The 17,690-nt window shown below is 41.6% G+C and overlaps 1 protein-coding gene across 2 annotated transcripts in view; it reads right to left on the reverse strand.

Annotated features, from left to right (window-relative positions):
• MOXD1 (monooxygenase DBH like 1) overlaps positions 1–6,780 on the reverse strand; it is an 89,105-nt gene extending 82,325 nt beyond the window's left edge. For both annotated transcript variants that reach the window (XM_079939742.1, XM_079939743.1), the window contains exon 1: positions 6,392–6,780. In XM_079939742.1, coding sequence (XP_079795868.1) covers positions 6,392–6,655 — 264 coding nt within the window. In that variant the 5' untranslated portion in view covers positions 6,656–6,780. The remainder of the gene's footprint in view (positions 1–6,391) is intronic.
• Between the last annotated feature and the right edge of the window lie 10,910 nt (positions 6,781–17,690).

Below are 17,690 nucleotides of genomic sequence, written 5' to 3' on the forward strand. Positions count from 1 at the left end.
AAACTAACACAATATTGTAAATCAACTATACTTCAATAAACAAAAAATATTTACCACAAAAAAAAAAAGTTCTGTACTAATTATTTTTTAAAAGTTACAATAAGCAGGGCTTCCCCGGTGGCGCAGTGGTTGAGAGTCCGCCTGCCGATGCAGGGGACACGGGTTCGTGTCCCGGTCCGGGAAGATTCCACGTGCCGCGGAGCGGCTGGGCCTGTGAGCCATGGCCGCTGAGCTTGCGTGTCCGGAGCCTGTGCTCCGCAACGGGAGAGGCCCGCGTACTGCCAAAAAAAAATAAAATAAAATAAAATAAAATAAAAAGTTACAATAAGCAGCATTGTGAGGCATCCATAGACAGAGGTGTTTTTTTGTTTGTTTTTTGTTTTTACATATGGATCAAACATTTCCAGAAACATGATATATAATGAATTCATTCCTTTTGCCAGCAACTTTATTTTAATAAGGCTCTATTACAAATGATGAATTAATAAACCACCGTTCACTTTCTTTGAAGTGGATTCTTGCCTCTCCTTCCAAGAATCCAGAAATAGGCTGTTGGTTGCCTGAAGTCTTAAACCTTGATGGTCAATTCAGGTGCACTGTTCTCTTCGCTCTTACTCTGCCCTTTCCTCAGGCTGGCGCTATGAAATCATCTGCTCTTCCAGGGAGAACCACACAGCTGAAGAGTATCCTGGTGTGTTGCTGTTCCAGCTTACATTGGTGCATGTGTACTTATTACTAATGCACAAAGCATGAAGCTTGGAGAGGTCCCTTCATCATCTGGAAATTGATGGTGGGGGGGGAGAGGACATAATTTGAAGATTTATAAATATCTCTTAACAAAGCCCCAGCTGAGCTGTGTCAGGGTTGCACACTCTCTTCGTCTTTCCCTTACAGCTTTTCAATTTGCTTTCCAAACATTTCTTTGTTGCCGTTGGCCCCAGTGCACTTAAAAGGAGCACATCGTTAACCACAAAGAATGCTCACTGTTTTCTGTGATTTCAAATCACAGCATAATTTCCGAACATTTCCTCAGGGAGCAGCCCTGCAGCAATTACCCCGCTGCTGAAGACTTCCTTCTCATCACAGAAAAGTTTCAGTCCTAGCGACGGCCAACCAGCAAGGCTGTAACAAATGATGACATAGGTTTCAGCCTCCATTCCCCAGCGATTTACACCCCCAAAGGAAGAGTGAATCCATTTTTGTGCAAATTCAACAGGCACATCTGACAATGCTGCCCTCTTCTCCAACTCACACAAGCTAGGCATTCATCAACCCGGATTACTTCCCCCAAATGGGGACTCACAGTTGCTAAGTGGCTTGGGTCGGGGTGGGATCACTCTGTGTCAAAAAGGGGCAAAGTACAAGGAAAGGACACGAATCTGGGTGCATCAGGGAAGTGAGAGTTGAGTTAATTCATTGAGACAAAATAGTGAGGCTTTCCAAAGCCGAGGCAAGAGGAAAGACCGCTTCCCACCCCCACCCCTGGCTGTTCTGTGAAACACACTGTCTTGAAACTGACCTCAGCAGCATCCCAGGGGTAACGTGTCCCCAAGCGTAACCCGATCCAGAGCAACTTACCCAACAGGGCACACTGGGACGGGCTTTACTTCACAACCGCGTTTCTCTCTTTTCTTTACCATTTTGATGGTACCTGGTTATACAACATTTGAAGAAATATCTCCAGACGGGGTCGGAGGGTTACAAAACGGGCAGGGCAAATTTCCACAATACCTCATCTCTGGGTGTGGTTTTAAGGATGTCCAAGCCAGTATACTACCTTGAGGCAAGGAAATCAAAATCTGATTTTTCACTCCACGACTCTACAAGCAAATGTCGCGCTGCCCTCCGGAGACAGTCTCATTGGGTCCAGCCCTGAATTAGTGATGGGCAACCACTGAAAAATGTGGGTTTGTGGAGGTTTAGAACTCTTTTTCTGGGGGGAGGGGCGGGAGGAATGGGGACTGGGAGGCTAACCATTCACTAACTTCTTGTGAGTCACGCAGGTGCGGGCGCACGCGCGTGTGTGTGTGTGTGTGTGTGTGTGTGTGTGTGAAGGGGGGGGGTAAGGAAAGAAGTGAAAAAGTAAGCACTTGCCTCCCAAACCGAGCAGTGTCAAGAGAGGGTGACTACATGGTGACAGGTACTCAGAAGCGGTGCTGGAAGGGAACTGGCAAGTTGGTGACGATGGGTGTGGCTGCGTGGACTTTCCGAAGATGGCCACACTAATATCTTCCCCTCCCATGTGACCTCCTCCCAGCATGAGGTTGAGGTGGCATCTACATTCTCTCTTCAATCCAGTGGGGCTGTGACTACAGCAGAAGACACAGTCCGTCATTCCATGGCTAAATTATAAAGGGCCATCCAGTTTCCACCTGGGCCTCTCCAGATGTTCACTCTTGGGACCCAGCCACTCTGCTGGGAGGAAGCCAGGCAGCTACATGGAGAGGCCACGTTCCTGACACAGTACCGGCGGAGGTCCAGCCAACAGCCAGCATCCATTGCCTGTCAGACAAACCAGTGAGAGAGCCTCCAGGTGACTCAAGCACTCACCTTGGAGCTGACACCACGTGGAGCAAAGAAGACCTGTCACCACCAAGTCCTGCTCAGATTGCAGCTTTGTGAGCAAAATAAGCTCACAAAGCACCCTGTGGTACGGGGTGCTTCGTTACACAATGACAGACAACCAAAAGAAGGGGCAAGGTCCCCGCTGGACGTTTCTTGACACAGAATAAATCTGGCCTGAAGAGAAATGGGACCTGCCTCTCTGCCTTTTCTGGATTTTCATAATTTGGGTTGATTCTTTATTAACTTTAGCTTCTTTTCCTCTTGGTCCCAGATGAAGCTGTCCATGGGATATATCTCAACTGAAATTGTGTATGTACGTGCGCACTACAGGGTGCTTTGTACAACTTTGAATTGTGGCTGCTATTTACCAATCAGAAGGTTTTACTTATACACACACACAGACTAAAAATCTTTCTTCTCTTGGGACTTCCCTGGTGGTGCAGGGGTTAAGAATCTGCCTGCCAATGCAGGGGACACAGGTTCAAGCCGTGGTCCGGGAAGATCCCACATGCCGCGGAGCAGCTAAGCCCGTGCGCCACAACTACTGAGCCTGCGCTCTAGAGCCCGTGAGCCACAACAACTGAGTCTGCATGCTACAACTACTGAAGCCCGCGCGCCTAGAGCCCGGGTTGCGCAACAAGAAAAGCCACCACAATAAGCAGCCTGCGTACCTCAAGGAAGAGCAGCCCCCGCTCACCGCAACTAGAGAAAGTCCACGCGCAGCAATGAAGACCGCAGCCAAGAATAAATAAGTTAAATAAATAAACTTTTTAAAAAAGTTTCTTCTCTCAAAAAAACAAAAACAAACGGAAGATCTGGCAGTAGTCGATTTGCATTTCTACATAACAGTAATTCACATGCAAAAACTTGGGTTTCTTCTCTCCCCTCTACTCTGCTGCATTACAATCCTGCCTGTTCCACTCAAGACTTGTCACTCTTACATTTGCTGCTTGACCTCTACATGAATTTGGGTTTATGACATCTGTTTCAACGACAATTCTCTGCCTGGCTGGTTAGGATTTATTCTTAAATAGTTATCCAGGAGTTAACATTCTATTGAAAAGAGGAGTTTAAGGTCACCAGTTTAATAATAAACTGAGTTTAATAATCATCATTATTAAAAGTCATAATACTAAAAGAATAAAAAATATGTAAAGGTCAAGTTTTTTTTAATTAAATAAGAAAGGATGAAATAAAATATATAGAAAATAGCCACAAGGGGAGGTGACTAGGATGTCAACTTAGGTTGTTATCATACACTCTGATGCCATCCTACATTGTGCCCCAGAAGTCAATGCTTTTTGTTGTATTGTTTCATGCAAAATTTGTTCTTTTTTTTTTTTGCGGTACGTGGGCCTCTCACTGTTGTGGCCTCTCCGGTTGCGGAGCACAGGCTCCGGACACGCAGGCTCAGCAGCCATGGCTCACGGGCCCAGCCGCTCTGCAGCATGCGGGATCTTCCCGGACCGGGGCACGAACCCGTGTCCCCTGCATCGGCAGGCGGACTCTCAACCACTGCGCCACCAGGGAAGCCCCAAAATTTGTTCTTATTGGGAGTAAAATTACACAAAATTCAGTCTACTAGTGGAATCACATACACAATGTTTAACAACCCTATTTACTTTTTGGTATAGTTGCTGAGGATACCCTTATCACACCATTGCATGAAGAATCTCAAATCAATAGTTTCTAGGGGGAAGATACAATTTCAAGAGTTGGGAAATGGAATCACCCAGCCTGGATGATCCAGCTGGAACTGATACATTTCTTTTTATTTTTAGTGTCTGGGGTCTTTCATTTTATTAAAGAAGTTTTTAATAAATTTTCTTTCTCCTTAACTGATAAGCATAATTTTTATTGTATATTATATGTCCTAAAATGAATGGGATGCTTAAAAACATGGAATAGTAAAGGATGTCAGTCAACTATGAAAATGGTGATCCTTTATACACGAAAATAAAGATTTCATCTCCTTAGGAATAAAAACAGAGGGGAAAGTCCTACTTCGTGCTCATTAAATATATTGGGAAAGGATCCGTTTCCAAGGCTTATTTCATAGTGATATGTGTTCAATAATCACTTTCAGAAAAGTTCTATGTTTCAAAACCCATCTAAAAAGCACTTAATTAATTCTTATGTGATCTTTATGAAGAACCACCAGCAGTGTGAAAATACTGTAGTTTAACAAACCCTGTGTTTGTGGTGTGCCCATTATGGCATGTTGAAACAGAATTCTACTCTTAGTCTTTCATTTGATATCAAATTGGATGGGCTTTCTAGAACTGCTACTCTTCTGGGGAAATCAATATCAAGTTATCTTTTAACGTATACATGCTCTGTTTTATGATATCACTATAGTAAGACTTGCGCCCTTCAACAAAACTTGCAAGGATAGTTAAGGGGCATTTGACTCTCCCCACCCTAAAAAACCAAACAGACAAACGAACAAAAAGATGTGGCTCAACAGGTGTTTAAATAAGGTATTGTCTACTTCATATCAGAAGAGAGCTAAGTTATTCAGCTAGTGAGGCCTGTGTTTGGGGTCAAATTCTTGGTTTACAAATTTAATGTCTGAGATGCTCCAGAAGGAGAAAATTTATACATCAATGACTTCAACAGAGTGTAATCCTCATATAACTTTACTTTCTTGGAGTTGTCCTTATTTTGGGGAGGAAAGGACTAATTTATGAAAATATAGACAACAGAATTGTTTCAAAGTTTTTATTGCTGTCATTTTTTTTAATTTCTAGCCGGAGTTAAAAGGCCAATGCCAAAATTAGCGTTAAAAATCAATTGCAGAATGTTGTGGAAATCAAACTTAGAAGTCAGAAATAAAATTACTGAGAAATGCTCTTTGAAATCCATCATGCACATCCGATTTTAACATCATCAAAGCCTTAACACAATGCCAGAGCAACTAGTTTTCATCTGCATCAAGAGACTTTTGGCAATGGTCAGCATTTTTGGATGAACTTTGATAAGCAACACTATATTTACCACGATGTTATGTCGTCGTGGAGAAGTGTCCAAATGTCGGTCAAGATCGAACAAAGATGTCCAGAAAACTTACCTACCTAATCATTCTGGTCATCTCATAATTTAAAAAAAAAAATTTCCTATTCATAAAAACATCTGTGAACAGGCAACGACTCTACTCGGGCTCTTTCAAAGCAAAACTGTAGCTGTCAAATTGATTTTGTTTGCTATTAAAGTAAGTGAAAAGTTTTGCCACTTAATAGGGGGTTTTGCCTGGGGACTCCAGGTTTTGGAGGTTTTGCGGCTTCCTAAACGGCTCTCAGAATAGCAAACTCCTAGCGATTCTTGGGGACCTTTCATTCATCTCTCGGGTAAGGTAGCTGACCCAGCCCGCGAGCCAGGAGGCTTCAGAATAGTCGAGATGTGGGAAGTTCTGAGATCCCCGACCCTCGATAGCAAGACAGCAAATGCTACGGCTCTCTGGTTCCTTCAACCCTGAGAGCTGTCTCGTTAGGCCCCCAAAGCCGGGGTCCCTCTCCTTTCCTGTGAGGGATGAAGGGGGGGTGCGTGGCAGGTGTGTACCTGGGGGATGTATTAAATGGGGCGCTGGGGACAGGAAAGTGCTCAGAGACGAAAAGCTGCCTGGGGTCACCGTGCTCAGCGGTGAAACCTGGGCGCCGGAGGCTACAGGAGCGGACGGCGAAGGCAAACGGGTGCCGGGCAGGGGCGGCGGGGCGGCGGGGCGGCGGGGCGCGACGGCGTCCAGTCTCGGACGGAGGGAAAGCCGGGTGGCCCGGGGTCGGGACCGGCCGGGGCGCAGCGGGGCGGCTCCGAGAGGGGACGCGCTTACCTGGAGGTAGGGCCGCCCGCGGAGCACGCCGCCCACGACGATGTCGGCCGCGGCCATGGTCCCGGTGGGCGAGAAGCCGAAGCCCACGTAGCCGGCGGTGCGCACCTCGAGGCGGAAGGCTAGCCGGCTGCCCCGCGGGCCCCAGCTCAGCCAGTACTTGCCCTCCGAGTCGAGGAGGGTGCGGTGCGGGAAGGGCCGGCCCGAGCCCCCCGCCGCCGCGCCGGGCAGCAGGCCGCACAGCAGGAGCAGCGGCCAGCGGCACATCCTCGGGCGCGTCCCGCCTGGCGGCACCTGGGTTCCCGCCGCCTGGAACGCGGTGGGCGCACGCCGAGCGGCGGCCGAGAGCCGGCGGCTGGGCACCGCCCCCCGTCCCGCCCGCCGGGAGGGGCCGGACCGTCCCGCTCTCCCTCCCAGGCCCGGGCGGCCCGCCAGCCCGATGGCCCGGGTCCCGCCGATTCCAGCTGCGTCCCGCCCTTGCCGCCCATCCATCTGCCACCCCGCGCCCCTGCTTTGGTCCCCGAGGTGGGATTCAGTGGGGAGCGGAGCGACGGACGTCCTGGAAGGAGAAAGAAGGAGGTGGAAGCCGAGGCAAGGGGGTCGGGGGCAGAGGGAAAAGGAGCGGGGAGAGTGAGCACGTCTTGGGGACCAGGGGGTGGGGATCCCAGGGGAAAGAATAAGGAATTGCCGACAGAGGGTAAGTTTAGCTTAACCGAGGAGGGGAGGACCCGAGTAATCAAAGGGATAACGCTGGGTTTGCTGGAGGGAAAGTAAGGGAAAGTAAGAGAAAGTCCCGTCCAGGGTTAACCGCTTAATATTTCGGTATTCGCTGCTGTCGATTTTCCGAAACCACTGTACACAGCGATGCCTCTACCCCGCCGGCAACACGGTTCACCTCGTCTAGCGCATCTCTCTCACCCTTTCATTGAGTCTGGGGAGATCTGGTTCCTGACGGCAGGAGTCAGCACCTTCAGGCTTGCCTCCTTCTGCCTGGTTTTTGTTTGATTTGGTTTGGTCTTGAGGGGACAAAATTCTGCCAAACCACTCTGCCATCAGCAAATAGGTCAGGGTTGAAGCATCATTTGGGAGTTAGATTTTAATTTGATATCCTCGTTTCCTGCTCTTTCAAGTTCTGGCCCTAGTCATGTTTATCAAAAAGTGTTTTTGTCTCTACCTTTGCCCACATCACTCCTGTCTTCAGAATGCTAATGACTCCGTGTGGCAACTGCAAATTACCTTCTTTATTTATTCATTTATTTATATTCTGCCATGTTTCAAAAGAGTTCTAAGGTGGCTTATAAAATACAAATAATACAAAAAATAAGAGAGGATATCAGATAAAAAAATATGGGTAAGAAGAATACTACAAATATGTACTATTTCCTTTGGATTTGGAGGCTCCACACAAGCTGCTTATATTAATTCTCTCTCTTCGAGTCACGTTTCAGCCTGTTTTTTCCTGCTCCTATTTTCTCTTGCCATTCCTTTTCCCATAACTTTTCCAGAGTTGCCACCATGCATCAAAACTATGCTCTCCCAAAGATTCGGGCATATTTGACTAATTCTGGAAAGCAACCTTCCACCGGATCTGTTTACCAGGGAGTTCAGGGAGTTGCTTGAGAAGGGACTCATCCCAAGCAGAGAGGGAACTGAAGTCTACAGGTTTAGTCAATGACAACAGACCACCATCAGAGTGGAGCAATGTTGAAACCTTGGGATAAGGCAAGAAATAAAAGAGCCTGTGAAGCCTTTAAAGAACTGAGGCATTGAGAGTATGAACTACCAGCCGCCACAGGGCTCCCTGGGCAGACATCAACTTCAGCAAACTAAGAATCGCATCCTTAGAACTGCATTTATACAAGCACAGGGGCATGGCTACTGCTGTTGCTCTGGCCAGGAAGAGAAAGGGAATGTGGAGAGAGGGGAACAAAATGGTGGACATGGAGGCCAAGAAGAGTGGGTCTTGATACCATGTGAGGCACAGGCATTTCAGGGGAGTTACATTACTGCAGAGTGATCAAAGGCAAACTTCCTGTTTTGTGACCCCACTTTTATCCCTAGCATAGAGGAGCCTGGAATACATGGTTACATCTGCTTCCTGGGGTTTGTTATATAAATCCCAAATTCACATCTGGAATCTGACCCCTGTTTACTGTTCTAGCTTTACCTTCCATCACTGCCATGTCACTCACCCACTTCCAACCGGACACATAAAAGCTGCCTCTAGAATCCTCAAAAGAGAGCCCTGCTGTTTCCCATCACTGTGCCTTTACAGATTGCTCACACTCTGCCACACTTGCCTTTTCTTCCCTCCATTCTTCGAAGTATTTTCTGATCCTTCTTCCCACGTGTCCGTCAGATTGCATTGACCCCTCCACAGTGGTACCCACGCCCATGGAATGTTCTGTCCAGACCTCATGATGGCGCCCCTAATATTTCAGTGTCTGTCCATATGCTTGTTTTCCTCCAGGAGCCTTTTAAGTCAGGAACAGATTCTGGTTCCTTGTTCTAGCACATTGCCTAGAATATGGCTGAACATGCAATAGTGCTTAATAAATACTTGTAGGAAGAATAAATAGATGCATTTTCAGATCCTCCCGGAAGCAACCTCTTAACAAAGATGGGCTGTGGAGGGAAAGCTTGGCCCCCAGATATGACTGAATGTTCTGCTCTGCCCTGGTATTGAGGCAAAAATAGAAAAGGAGACCATACATGAATACACAAAAGAGAAAGTCTTAAATGGTCTTTATTCTTTCATAAAGTCAGCATGTTGAGGGTGAAGTTATTGCCTTTTGCTTGTCTGTAACTGGCATTGCATCCAAAACACCCTGAGTGCTTAAGAACTATTAAAACTAATATAATCGTATTGAGATTAGGTCAACAAACAGAACATCATTAGCATAATTCATCCTCAAGAGACCCATTCTGCCTTGGCTTGAATCACCCCAGTAAATGAAGACAAAAGAGACAATTTTATCTAAGTGTGCTTTATAAGCTGCCCGAGTTCCCTAGATCAATACCATCTCCCCGCTCAGTTGCATCAAGTCGCAGTTTCCCAGCTGGGAAATTAATTACTGTACAACTGCTCGTCTTAAATCTGTAAGGAAAGCAGGAAGAAATCACAGGTCCATTAAAAACTCAGGGTATAGAGCCGAGAAGAGAATGAAATCAGTGGCAAGAGGTTTCAAATTTACTTTTTTAACTATTGTTTTTGTAAAAATGATAGTTGCTCCTTATTTAAAGCAAAAGATCAGGAAATGCAAAAAATATGAATAAGAAAGTAAACTTAAAAAATCACCTGAAATTCCACCATCCAAAAATAACACTTGTATGAATTCCGAGAACATCATTCCAGAACCTAGTGCCATTAAAACCTTGAAGGAAGAGCCTGTTGAATAAGAGTTTGCAAAGTAACAGGTGAATTACTTTTGTAAAACTCCTCTTGAAATAAACAGAGTGACTCTAAACCTGCTGGTTACAATCACATTTTTTAGGTTTCTTCTCTACACATGTATCTAAAAAAGAAACAAAATACAAAACTAGAGATTCAGTGAGGTGCTTCTTGAGTTCAGAACATTCAACCAAATTACTCATTCTTAAAAAATGAACCACTTTTTCACACTTTTCAATCAGGAATTCTAAATGTGATGTGTATTTTGAATCCTTACCCATTCTGATACACAGCTTGCCATCAGCCAGCGTGTCTGCATCCATGCTGGGCTTCCTTACCTTGGAACCCTCGCTGCTGTGGAAGGTTTATTTATATTTCCACGTTTGTCAACTGCAAGGGCGGAGGAGGATGGAAAAAAAGAAAGCTCAAGAGACCCTAACAAGCCAATGCAAAGTCCTTGGTATGAACCAGGATTATCTGAAATAGGTTATTTCTTACTTAAGTATGGGAGTATAATTTCCGGTCTACTTGTACCTAAGGTGCAACAATAAAACTAAATATTTATAAAGTTCCTGTCTTCTAGGGAGCTCAAAGAAAAATATTTATATAAGTGATCTCAGCAGTTCTCCAGCATTCAAAGAGGGAAGCTGAAGCATTTCTCATTTCATCTGTTAACTAAGCCTCTTGTGTGGATAGGCTTAGTTAGTAGACGAAAGTTGGCCACTGGTTCAAGTTAATACTGTGAGTCAGTGGCAGAAAAGCCAAAAATAGAACTTTGGTTTCTTTCTTCTTTTTTTTTTTTTTTTGACTACATACTTTCCTTAGCTCTCACCTCATATCCACTAAAAAAAAAAGTAATTTTTAAAGCTACCAGATCATCATCATGAAACTTTCAGCTGGGCTGTTAATTTTCACACGAGCCAGATGCCGTGATCCGCTATTAGTCCAATATTATACTCCTTATTTTAATAACGGATGATACCAATGATGATGGTGGCACGGACGAAGAAGTGCATTTATTTTTATTATTAAAAAACTGAAATGGGCTTAACTGAGTTCTTGAGGTTACTTTGAAAATATGTGCCAGTTGCCCTTGAAAATCCCTCCATATGAAGATAACAACAAGCAAACCATTTTCTCTGTGCAAAACCTGCACTTCGGTATTATCTATAAACCGCGCTCTGAAATCAAACTGTTTCAACTAGAAAAAGTAATAAAATTTTCTTAGAGGAAAAAAATAATACTGTTTTATTTTTTATCACTAGTTAGAATTTCCGTTTACAAGTAACTATGATGTGTATCAATACCGTGGTAGGGAAGAAATTGATTTATACCAGCACTCAGCCTATAGCATTGTAAAGCCTTTTTAAAAAGTTGTTTGGGCGTTGATGAGAGCAATAGACCCCGGAATTGTGCTCTTTATCAGAGTGATCTTTAGAGGAAGAAAAATAACCATGTTCTCTAAATTTAGTTTCTATGGCAGTGAAGCAACTGAAGCTGTCAGTGATTATGGGAGGAGAAATGAGGGGTGATAAAATGTGCTGAGTTAGTCCTAGGAATATCCTAGGACTTGCCTTGAAAGGAACCTCAAGGACCCTGCCGTCCATACTCTCATCTTGCAGCTGAAGCTAGCAAGTCCTAGAGAGAAGTGAATTGTTATTCAAAGTTACAATTTTTTAATAGATACAAGCAGGAAAGGTGGTTGCCTGACAAAATTAACAATGTTTGGCTCTTTCCACATCCTCCTCTTAACAGTTATTCTTTTGGATGTCTCATGTCCACCACTGGTATTGGTTTACCAAATTTTAACCTCTGTGAACATGTTGGGAGAAAGAAGTCATTGTGAGTACAGTAATATTCTCCTTAGATATTACCCTTCTGGTTATACAGTAGATTTGGTATTTTAAATGCTTGTGCTTCTATGGGCTTATGCTTCTATAACCATCAATTTCAAGAAAAGTCTACGTACTTAGTCGAAATGAGCAACCAGCATCAAGTTCAAAAACTGAATATGAATGAGACGATTCAGTACTACTTGATTCCAAAATTCCATATGAGGTTTTGGAAAAAAATTAAAGAAATCTATACTATAATGAAAAAACATAAAGACTAGAAATATAAAAATGTAATTATTAAAAAACATAATGGGGGACTTCCCTGGTGGTCCAGTGGTAAAGAATCCACCTTCCAATGCAGGGGACTCGGGTTCCATCCCTGGTAGGGGAACTAAGATCCCAAGCCCGCGCGCCACAACTACTGAGCTCACGCGCCCTGGAGCCCGCAAGCCACAGCTAAAGAGAAGCCTGGGTGCCACCGCGACGAAAGATCCTGCATGCCACAATGAAGACCCCGCGTGCTGCAAATAAGACCCAAAGCAGCCTAAAACATAATAAATAAAAAAATAATGAAAGTAATTACAATCATTACTAAGCATAATAAATAATGAAAAGAGGTTCCCTTAAACGCAAAACTGGAATAATTAGCAATTATTTTTCCATGTGGAAACTGGCAAATATAAGACATAGTCTGGGAATGAGTGTTAAACTAGGTTTTGAAGCTCTCTAATCAATTCTTGAATAAAAAAGGAAAAATGTGTGTGTTTATTTCCTATGCTGCAAGATTTTATTTCTTTTCATTTTTAAATCTAAGCTCTAGTCTCAGTTCTTTGGAAATTTCCACATTTAAATATCCAAATTAGAAGTTAAAGAAATTAAAGATTAATTAACTTAGAAATTAAAGATTAATCGACTTAGCCTTACATAAACACAATTTGGTCTTCAAAAGGCATCTTTTTTTTCTTTAGGTAATTAAACAAATAAAACAAATAATCAGGTTGACTGTCACTGTTAATTGACTAGATAACTGCTGGTCAATCACCTCACTTACAGCAGAGTTTGCCCCAAAAAGAGCCTATCAAAACCCCAGGCCATTACAAAAAAGCCTTAGGAGTAAAACCATTAATGTTAATGAGAACACAGGAGCATGACCAGAGGGTAATTTCTAGGGAGCCCTACACTTGAGGAGAATTTCCCTGTATTCACGACCTCTTCATCTCTACTCTTCACCTTCCCATGTGTTTATGGAAGTTAATATTTGGTAAAACCAATGCCAACAGTGAGCTTGACACACCAAAAGAATAAAGAATAACTGTTAAAATGAGGATATGGGGAGAGCCAAGTATTGATAGCCTTAGAAGTAAAATCATAATAATCATAACGATCATCACAATAATACCAATATGTTTATTAAAGTGACGCAGGCATGTTACATGAATTGTCACATTTAATCTTTAGAGTAACTTTATGAAGTCAGTGTTTTTTTTCTCCCTATTTGAAGGAAACTGGGGGAAAAACGTTTTTCAACTTCTATAAAAGCAAAGACAACAGGATCTTCTCTCAACTGTAAAGGAAGAAATTTCTTATAATATTAAATATTTATTAATAACCATAAACTGTTACATGTCTTAGAAACTTCTTTACACCTCTTTGTTTTTCTGTGGAAACCATAAACACAGTCCCCCAAATGCTACGAATTATGCAGTCAAGTTTCCCACACTTGGGGAAATCGCATGGGTCAGCACATCCAAAGGGCAATGGATAAACCTCCCCCTGGGAAAACTACCTTCGAGATCATGGTACCTCCCCTGCCAGGTAGGTATTTTTTTTTACATCTCTTATCAAACAACTCTACTGGTAGTATTTTTATTGAATATAAATAAAATAAACAAAAACTCACAGGTAATCAATTTGCTGCAAATATTTGGAGCTTTTCTTGACACAAGTTTCTAAAACTGTATGTGGTTACTGAGTTCCTTGAGGAGTGTCTATATACTAAGATTGGTTCAACGGCAATGGAACATATAAAAATTTAATGTTAAAAATTCATGGTGAGGGTGAAGAGGGGAAGTGAAATTTTGAATGAAATTGAAGAAAGTAAGCCATCTTTTTAAAATAGTATTTCTCTTTTATACTCTCTCCTCTCTCTCCACACGTACACTCAGACACAACTTAAAGTCACTCAGTTAATCTTGTTAGGCAGAATGGTAATTGTCAATCCATTTTTTCCTCCACTTTTCAGATGTTAGGAGAGAAAAACTAAACATGTTGAAAATTTAAACTTCATGTGATATAAAATGAGAGTTAGTGTCTTGTAAGGAATAACTTAGAAAAAAAAATGAGTAATCTCTCTTCCTCAAGTATATAATCAGTGTTTAGAATTCACAGCAGCAAAAAGTTATAGAGAAAATTGCCATGATCACATTTTGTTTTTCAAATTGTAGGTTAATTCTATGACCCCTAGTGACATTAGGGAGTGAAGGCTTTTAGGTAATTTAGACCATGATACAAACATTAACCAGTTAGTGGGTATAAAATAGTTTGAAAACCTAATTTTAAAAATTTATTTTCTTTTTAAAGAAGAACTGACAAATAATGTTTTATTATTGCTACTTATACTGCAGGACTGTTAAGTCAGGGGAAAAAAACCTAAGGGAGTTTTTAAAAAATCATGATTTGGGATATAAACCAGAGAAATCAAAGTGTCATTTCTATATCTCCAATATTGTTAAAAATCTTTTTTGACTAGCATAACCAATGTTTTGATTTGAAAATATTTTTTAAAATATACCTTTGTAAGGTAGGTTTTTTTGTGTGAAGAATATTTAGGAGGCCTAAATATTCCCGGAAAGGGGTTTGACCTGACCTGTGGGATCAATTTGATCCACCTCCTACAGAGAAGAGGCCAAATATCATCCAGACAGACCATCTCTTGCTCTATTTTTCCTTCCTCTTCCTCTTTTATTTTTTTTTAAGATTTTTTTTTTTTGATGTGGACCATTTTTAAAGTTTTTATTGAATTTGTCACAATACTGCTTCTGTTTTATGTTTTGGTTTCATATGGGATCTTAACTCCCGGACCAGGGATCGAACCTGCACCCCCTGCATTGGAAGGCAAAGTCTTAACCACTGGACCACCAGGGAAGTCCCCATTCCTATTTAAAAATGATGTTTTAATTCAGTCTTGCAGATATTCCTGTAACAATATATTCCCCCAAGGAAATAATAAGTACTCCCAAGTAAAGAACATTAATTTTAATTTGATTCACTGTGAACAACAGCAAACACCATGTGATAAAATGCATGTTATCTGAGGGGGGCAAAGTTAGGCAAACTGTTAAACTATACGGTAGCCACTTCTTAAAGCATATTTATTGTCAATTCTGAATTACCTTTTATATGAAGGAATTACCTGAAAAGTGTTTGTCTAAGGTGGTGTGAATGCTGTATGTTTCTTTGGTGGCCAAGAATGCAAAAAGAGAGATTAGAAAAAGCAACAGACCGAATCCCACTGAGTGAGTCAGAAGAGTGAGAAATGTGTAAAAAAGGACAAGGGTGACAAGGGGCATACCAGAGTCCTGCCAACATCAGTCTCATGGCTTCAGCCCACATGATCGTCACCTCTGTTGGATCACCCATTTTAAGGTGACTCTCCATCAGTTAGAGCCATTTCCCCGACTTGGCTAGTTGGCGGTATTTCACAACAGAGCTTCTAAACCAGGAGAGCCGAAGCTTGGAATGTTCCAACAGAAAACAGAAACTTAACTAGATGATGCAAGACAGCTCTGCCCAGCTAACATGAGCTGGTGCAAAGAGATGATTGTAGGAGTTGAGTTTATTTAAAGACCCGGCCTGAAAAGGAAAGTTAAAGATGAAGACAAAATTTAAGGTATATATGATATATGACATCAGACTTGTGAAGAGTCTTCTATGAAGTTTTGGTTAGAAGAAAGATTTCCATCTATAGGAGAAATTTTAGGTTGGGGAGCACCAGAAAAATCAGAAAGTTTAAGAATATTGTGATTTTAAAAAAAAAAAAGAACCTAACATGCCGCGGAGCGGCTAGGCCCGTGAGCCATGGACGCTGAGCCTGCGCGTCCGGAGCCTGTGCTCTGTAACGGGAGAGGCCACAACAGTGAGAGGTCCGCGGACCGCAAAAAAAAAAAAAAAAAAAAAAAAAAAAAAAAAAAAAAAAAGAATATTGTGATTTTTACGGAAGGAACATTTTAAAATTAAGAAATGCTACTCAAATATTTAATAGAAAGAAATGTTCACAGCATACATTCTCTAATGGAGAAGTTTGGTTTTTTTTACTCAGCCTTTTGTCAATAGCCACTAGAATTTACAAGTTTCTGGATTTTTAGCAATGATTAAAAATTATCAGAGCAGCTGGTGTTCATGAGAACGTCTAAACAAGCACACATAAAGTTTTCACATGTATTGTGAAACAAAACCTTTCTAAGAAATCATCATGGTTACACAACCCTATGAAAGAATATGTCCTTAGTTTGTTGGGATTAATCCCTTTAAATATTTTTTTAATTTGAAATTTGTGAATTTTTTATTTAGATTGCATTCCAGGATGTTATTTTATTCATTTATTCATTATACTTTTGAGAACCTATTGTGTGCCTACACTTCTAGATGCTGGAGATATTGCTGAAAAAGCCCCATTTAAAAAAAAAAATCCATTCCCTCATGGAGCTTGCATTTTAGTGATTTAAGTAACTCAGGGAGCATTAGAAGAAGAATCAAATTAAGTTAGTCAAAAACCTGACAAGATTTCCTCTTTTGAGCTGGATACAGCACACATTTTTCTTTAATATAAAACCATTTTTGAAATATTGTCACTTTCTTATTTTGAGCTCCAACAAAAGAAAGAACAAAATGAGGGCCTCCATTCTGAATAAATAGTGTTGAAATGTTTTGCTCCATGTGGTAAGAATTATAGGAACATGGAGAGTAACTAAAACAAAGCAAAAATTGGGGGGAAGAGTATTTATATAAGAGAGAACTGCATCAAGATACTCTTAGTGGAGCCAAGACACAAAGTTTAAACCACCGTAAAGAAATAATGCATCCAGGCTCTAAAGAAACAAATGGAGATGTGCCATTCTGAGCAGGACTAGAGCAGAGAGAGGGTGAAAGGCCAATGCATTTCATTATGTGATGCTCCAAAGCAGAGCTGTTTCAACTCATCAAATTAATTTACTAGGAAGCAAATTCAGTCAACCAAATGAATGTTTAGGTATGACATTTTGAATCATTAACTGTGTAATGTAAATATTTTTATCTCCTCCTGTCTTATATTTCCTCAGATTGCTTGACACACAATCACTCTTTGGATCCCACTCTTTCAGCTCACTTCTGAAGTCTTATTTCCTCTATGTCCTGACATCACCCTCTAGACTTCTGCCCCTGCAACACACACGCACACACACACGCGCAATTAAAATACATCTCCAATTTCGTCATATATTTCATAACCACATGCTTAAGAATATCTGTATGCTGTGGGAGAGCTGTATTTGCCCAAAAAACACACATCTTTCTAATATCTATCTAATTAATTTATGCAAAAGTTAAAACTCAGTTATTGAATCTACATTTGAAAATACAATTTTTAGGAACACAGTAGAAATTGAAATCTTCCTTCTGATACCCATATTCTCCCTAGCCAGTTATTGTGAATCTTCTGAATACTCTGAAAAGTATGATGAAATAATCTCTTTATTCCCCTACAATCCTTGTCTACTTAGAAAATTGAAACGTTTGATTTAAAGCAGATTCAGATTTGAATGCACTATTTCAGTGTTTTCAAGTACAGGTACACTTGGCTTCGCAGCATATAGAAGATTACCTTGGAAGCATTTTCAAATGGCATGTACTCTAAATGTATGGTACTGAATTAAATAAACCCAGCTTGTGATGTAGTGATGAAAGTGACTAATCATTGTCATTTATGATTCTTTTTCACTCTGTCCTTCCTCCTTCTCCACACCTTTTGTCTCCCCCTCTCTCCCTTCCTTTCTTCCTTCCTTGTTTAATTTCTACAAGCAGAACACACCTGTAGGTA

The sequence above is a fragment of the Stenella coeruleoalba genome, assembly GCF_951394435.1.
Source record: "Stenella coeruleoalba genome assembly, chromosome: 12".
NCBI classification, from domain to species: domain Eukaryota; kingdom Metazoa; phylum Chordata; class Mammalia; order Artiodactyla; family Delphinidae; genus Stenella; species Stenella coeruleoalba.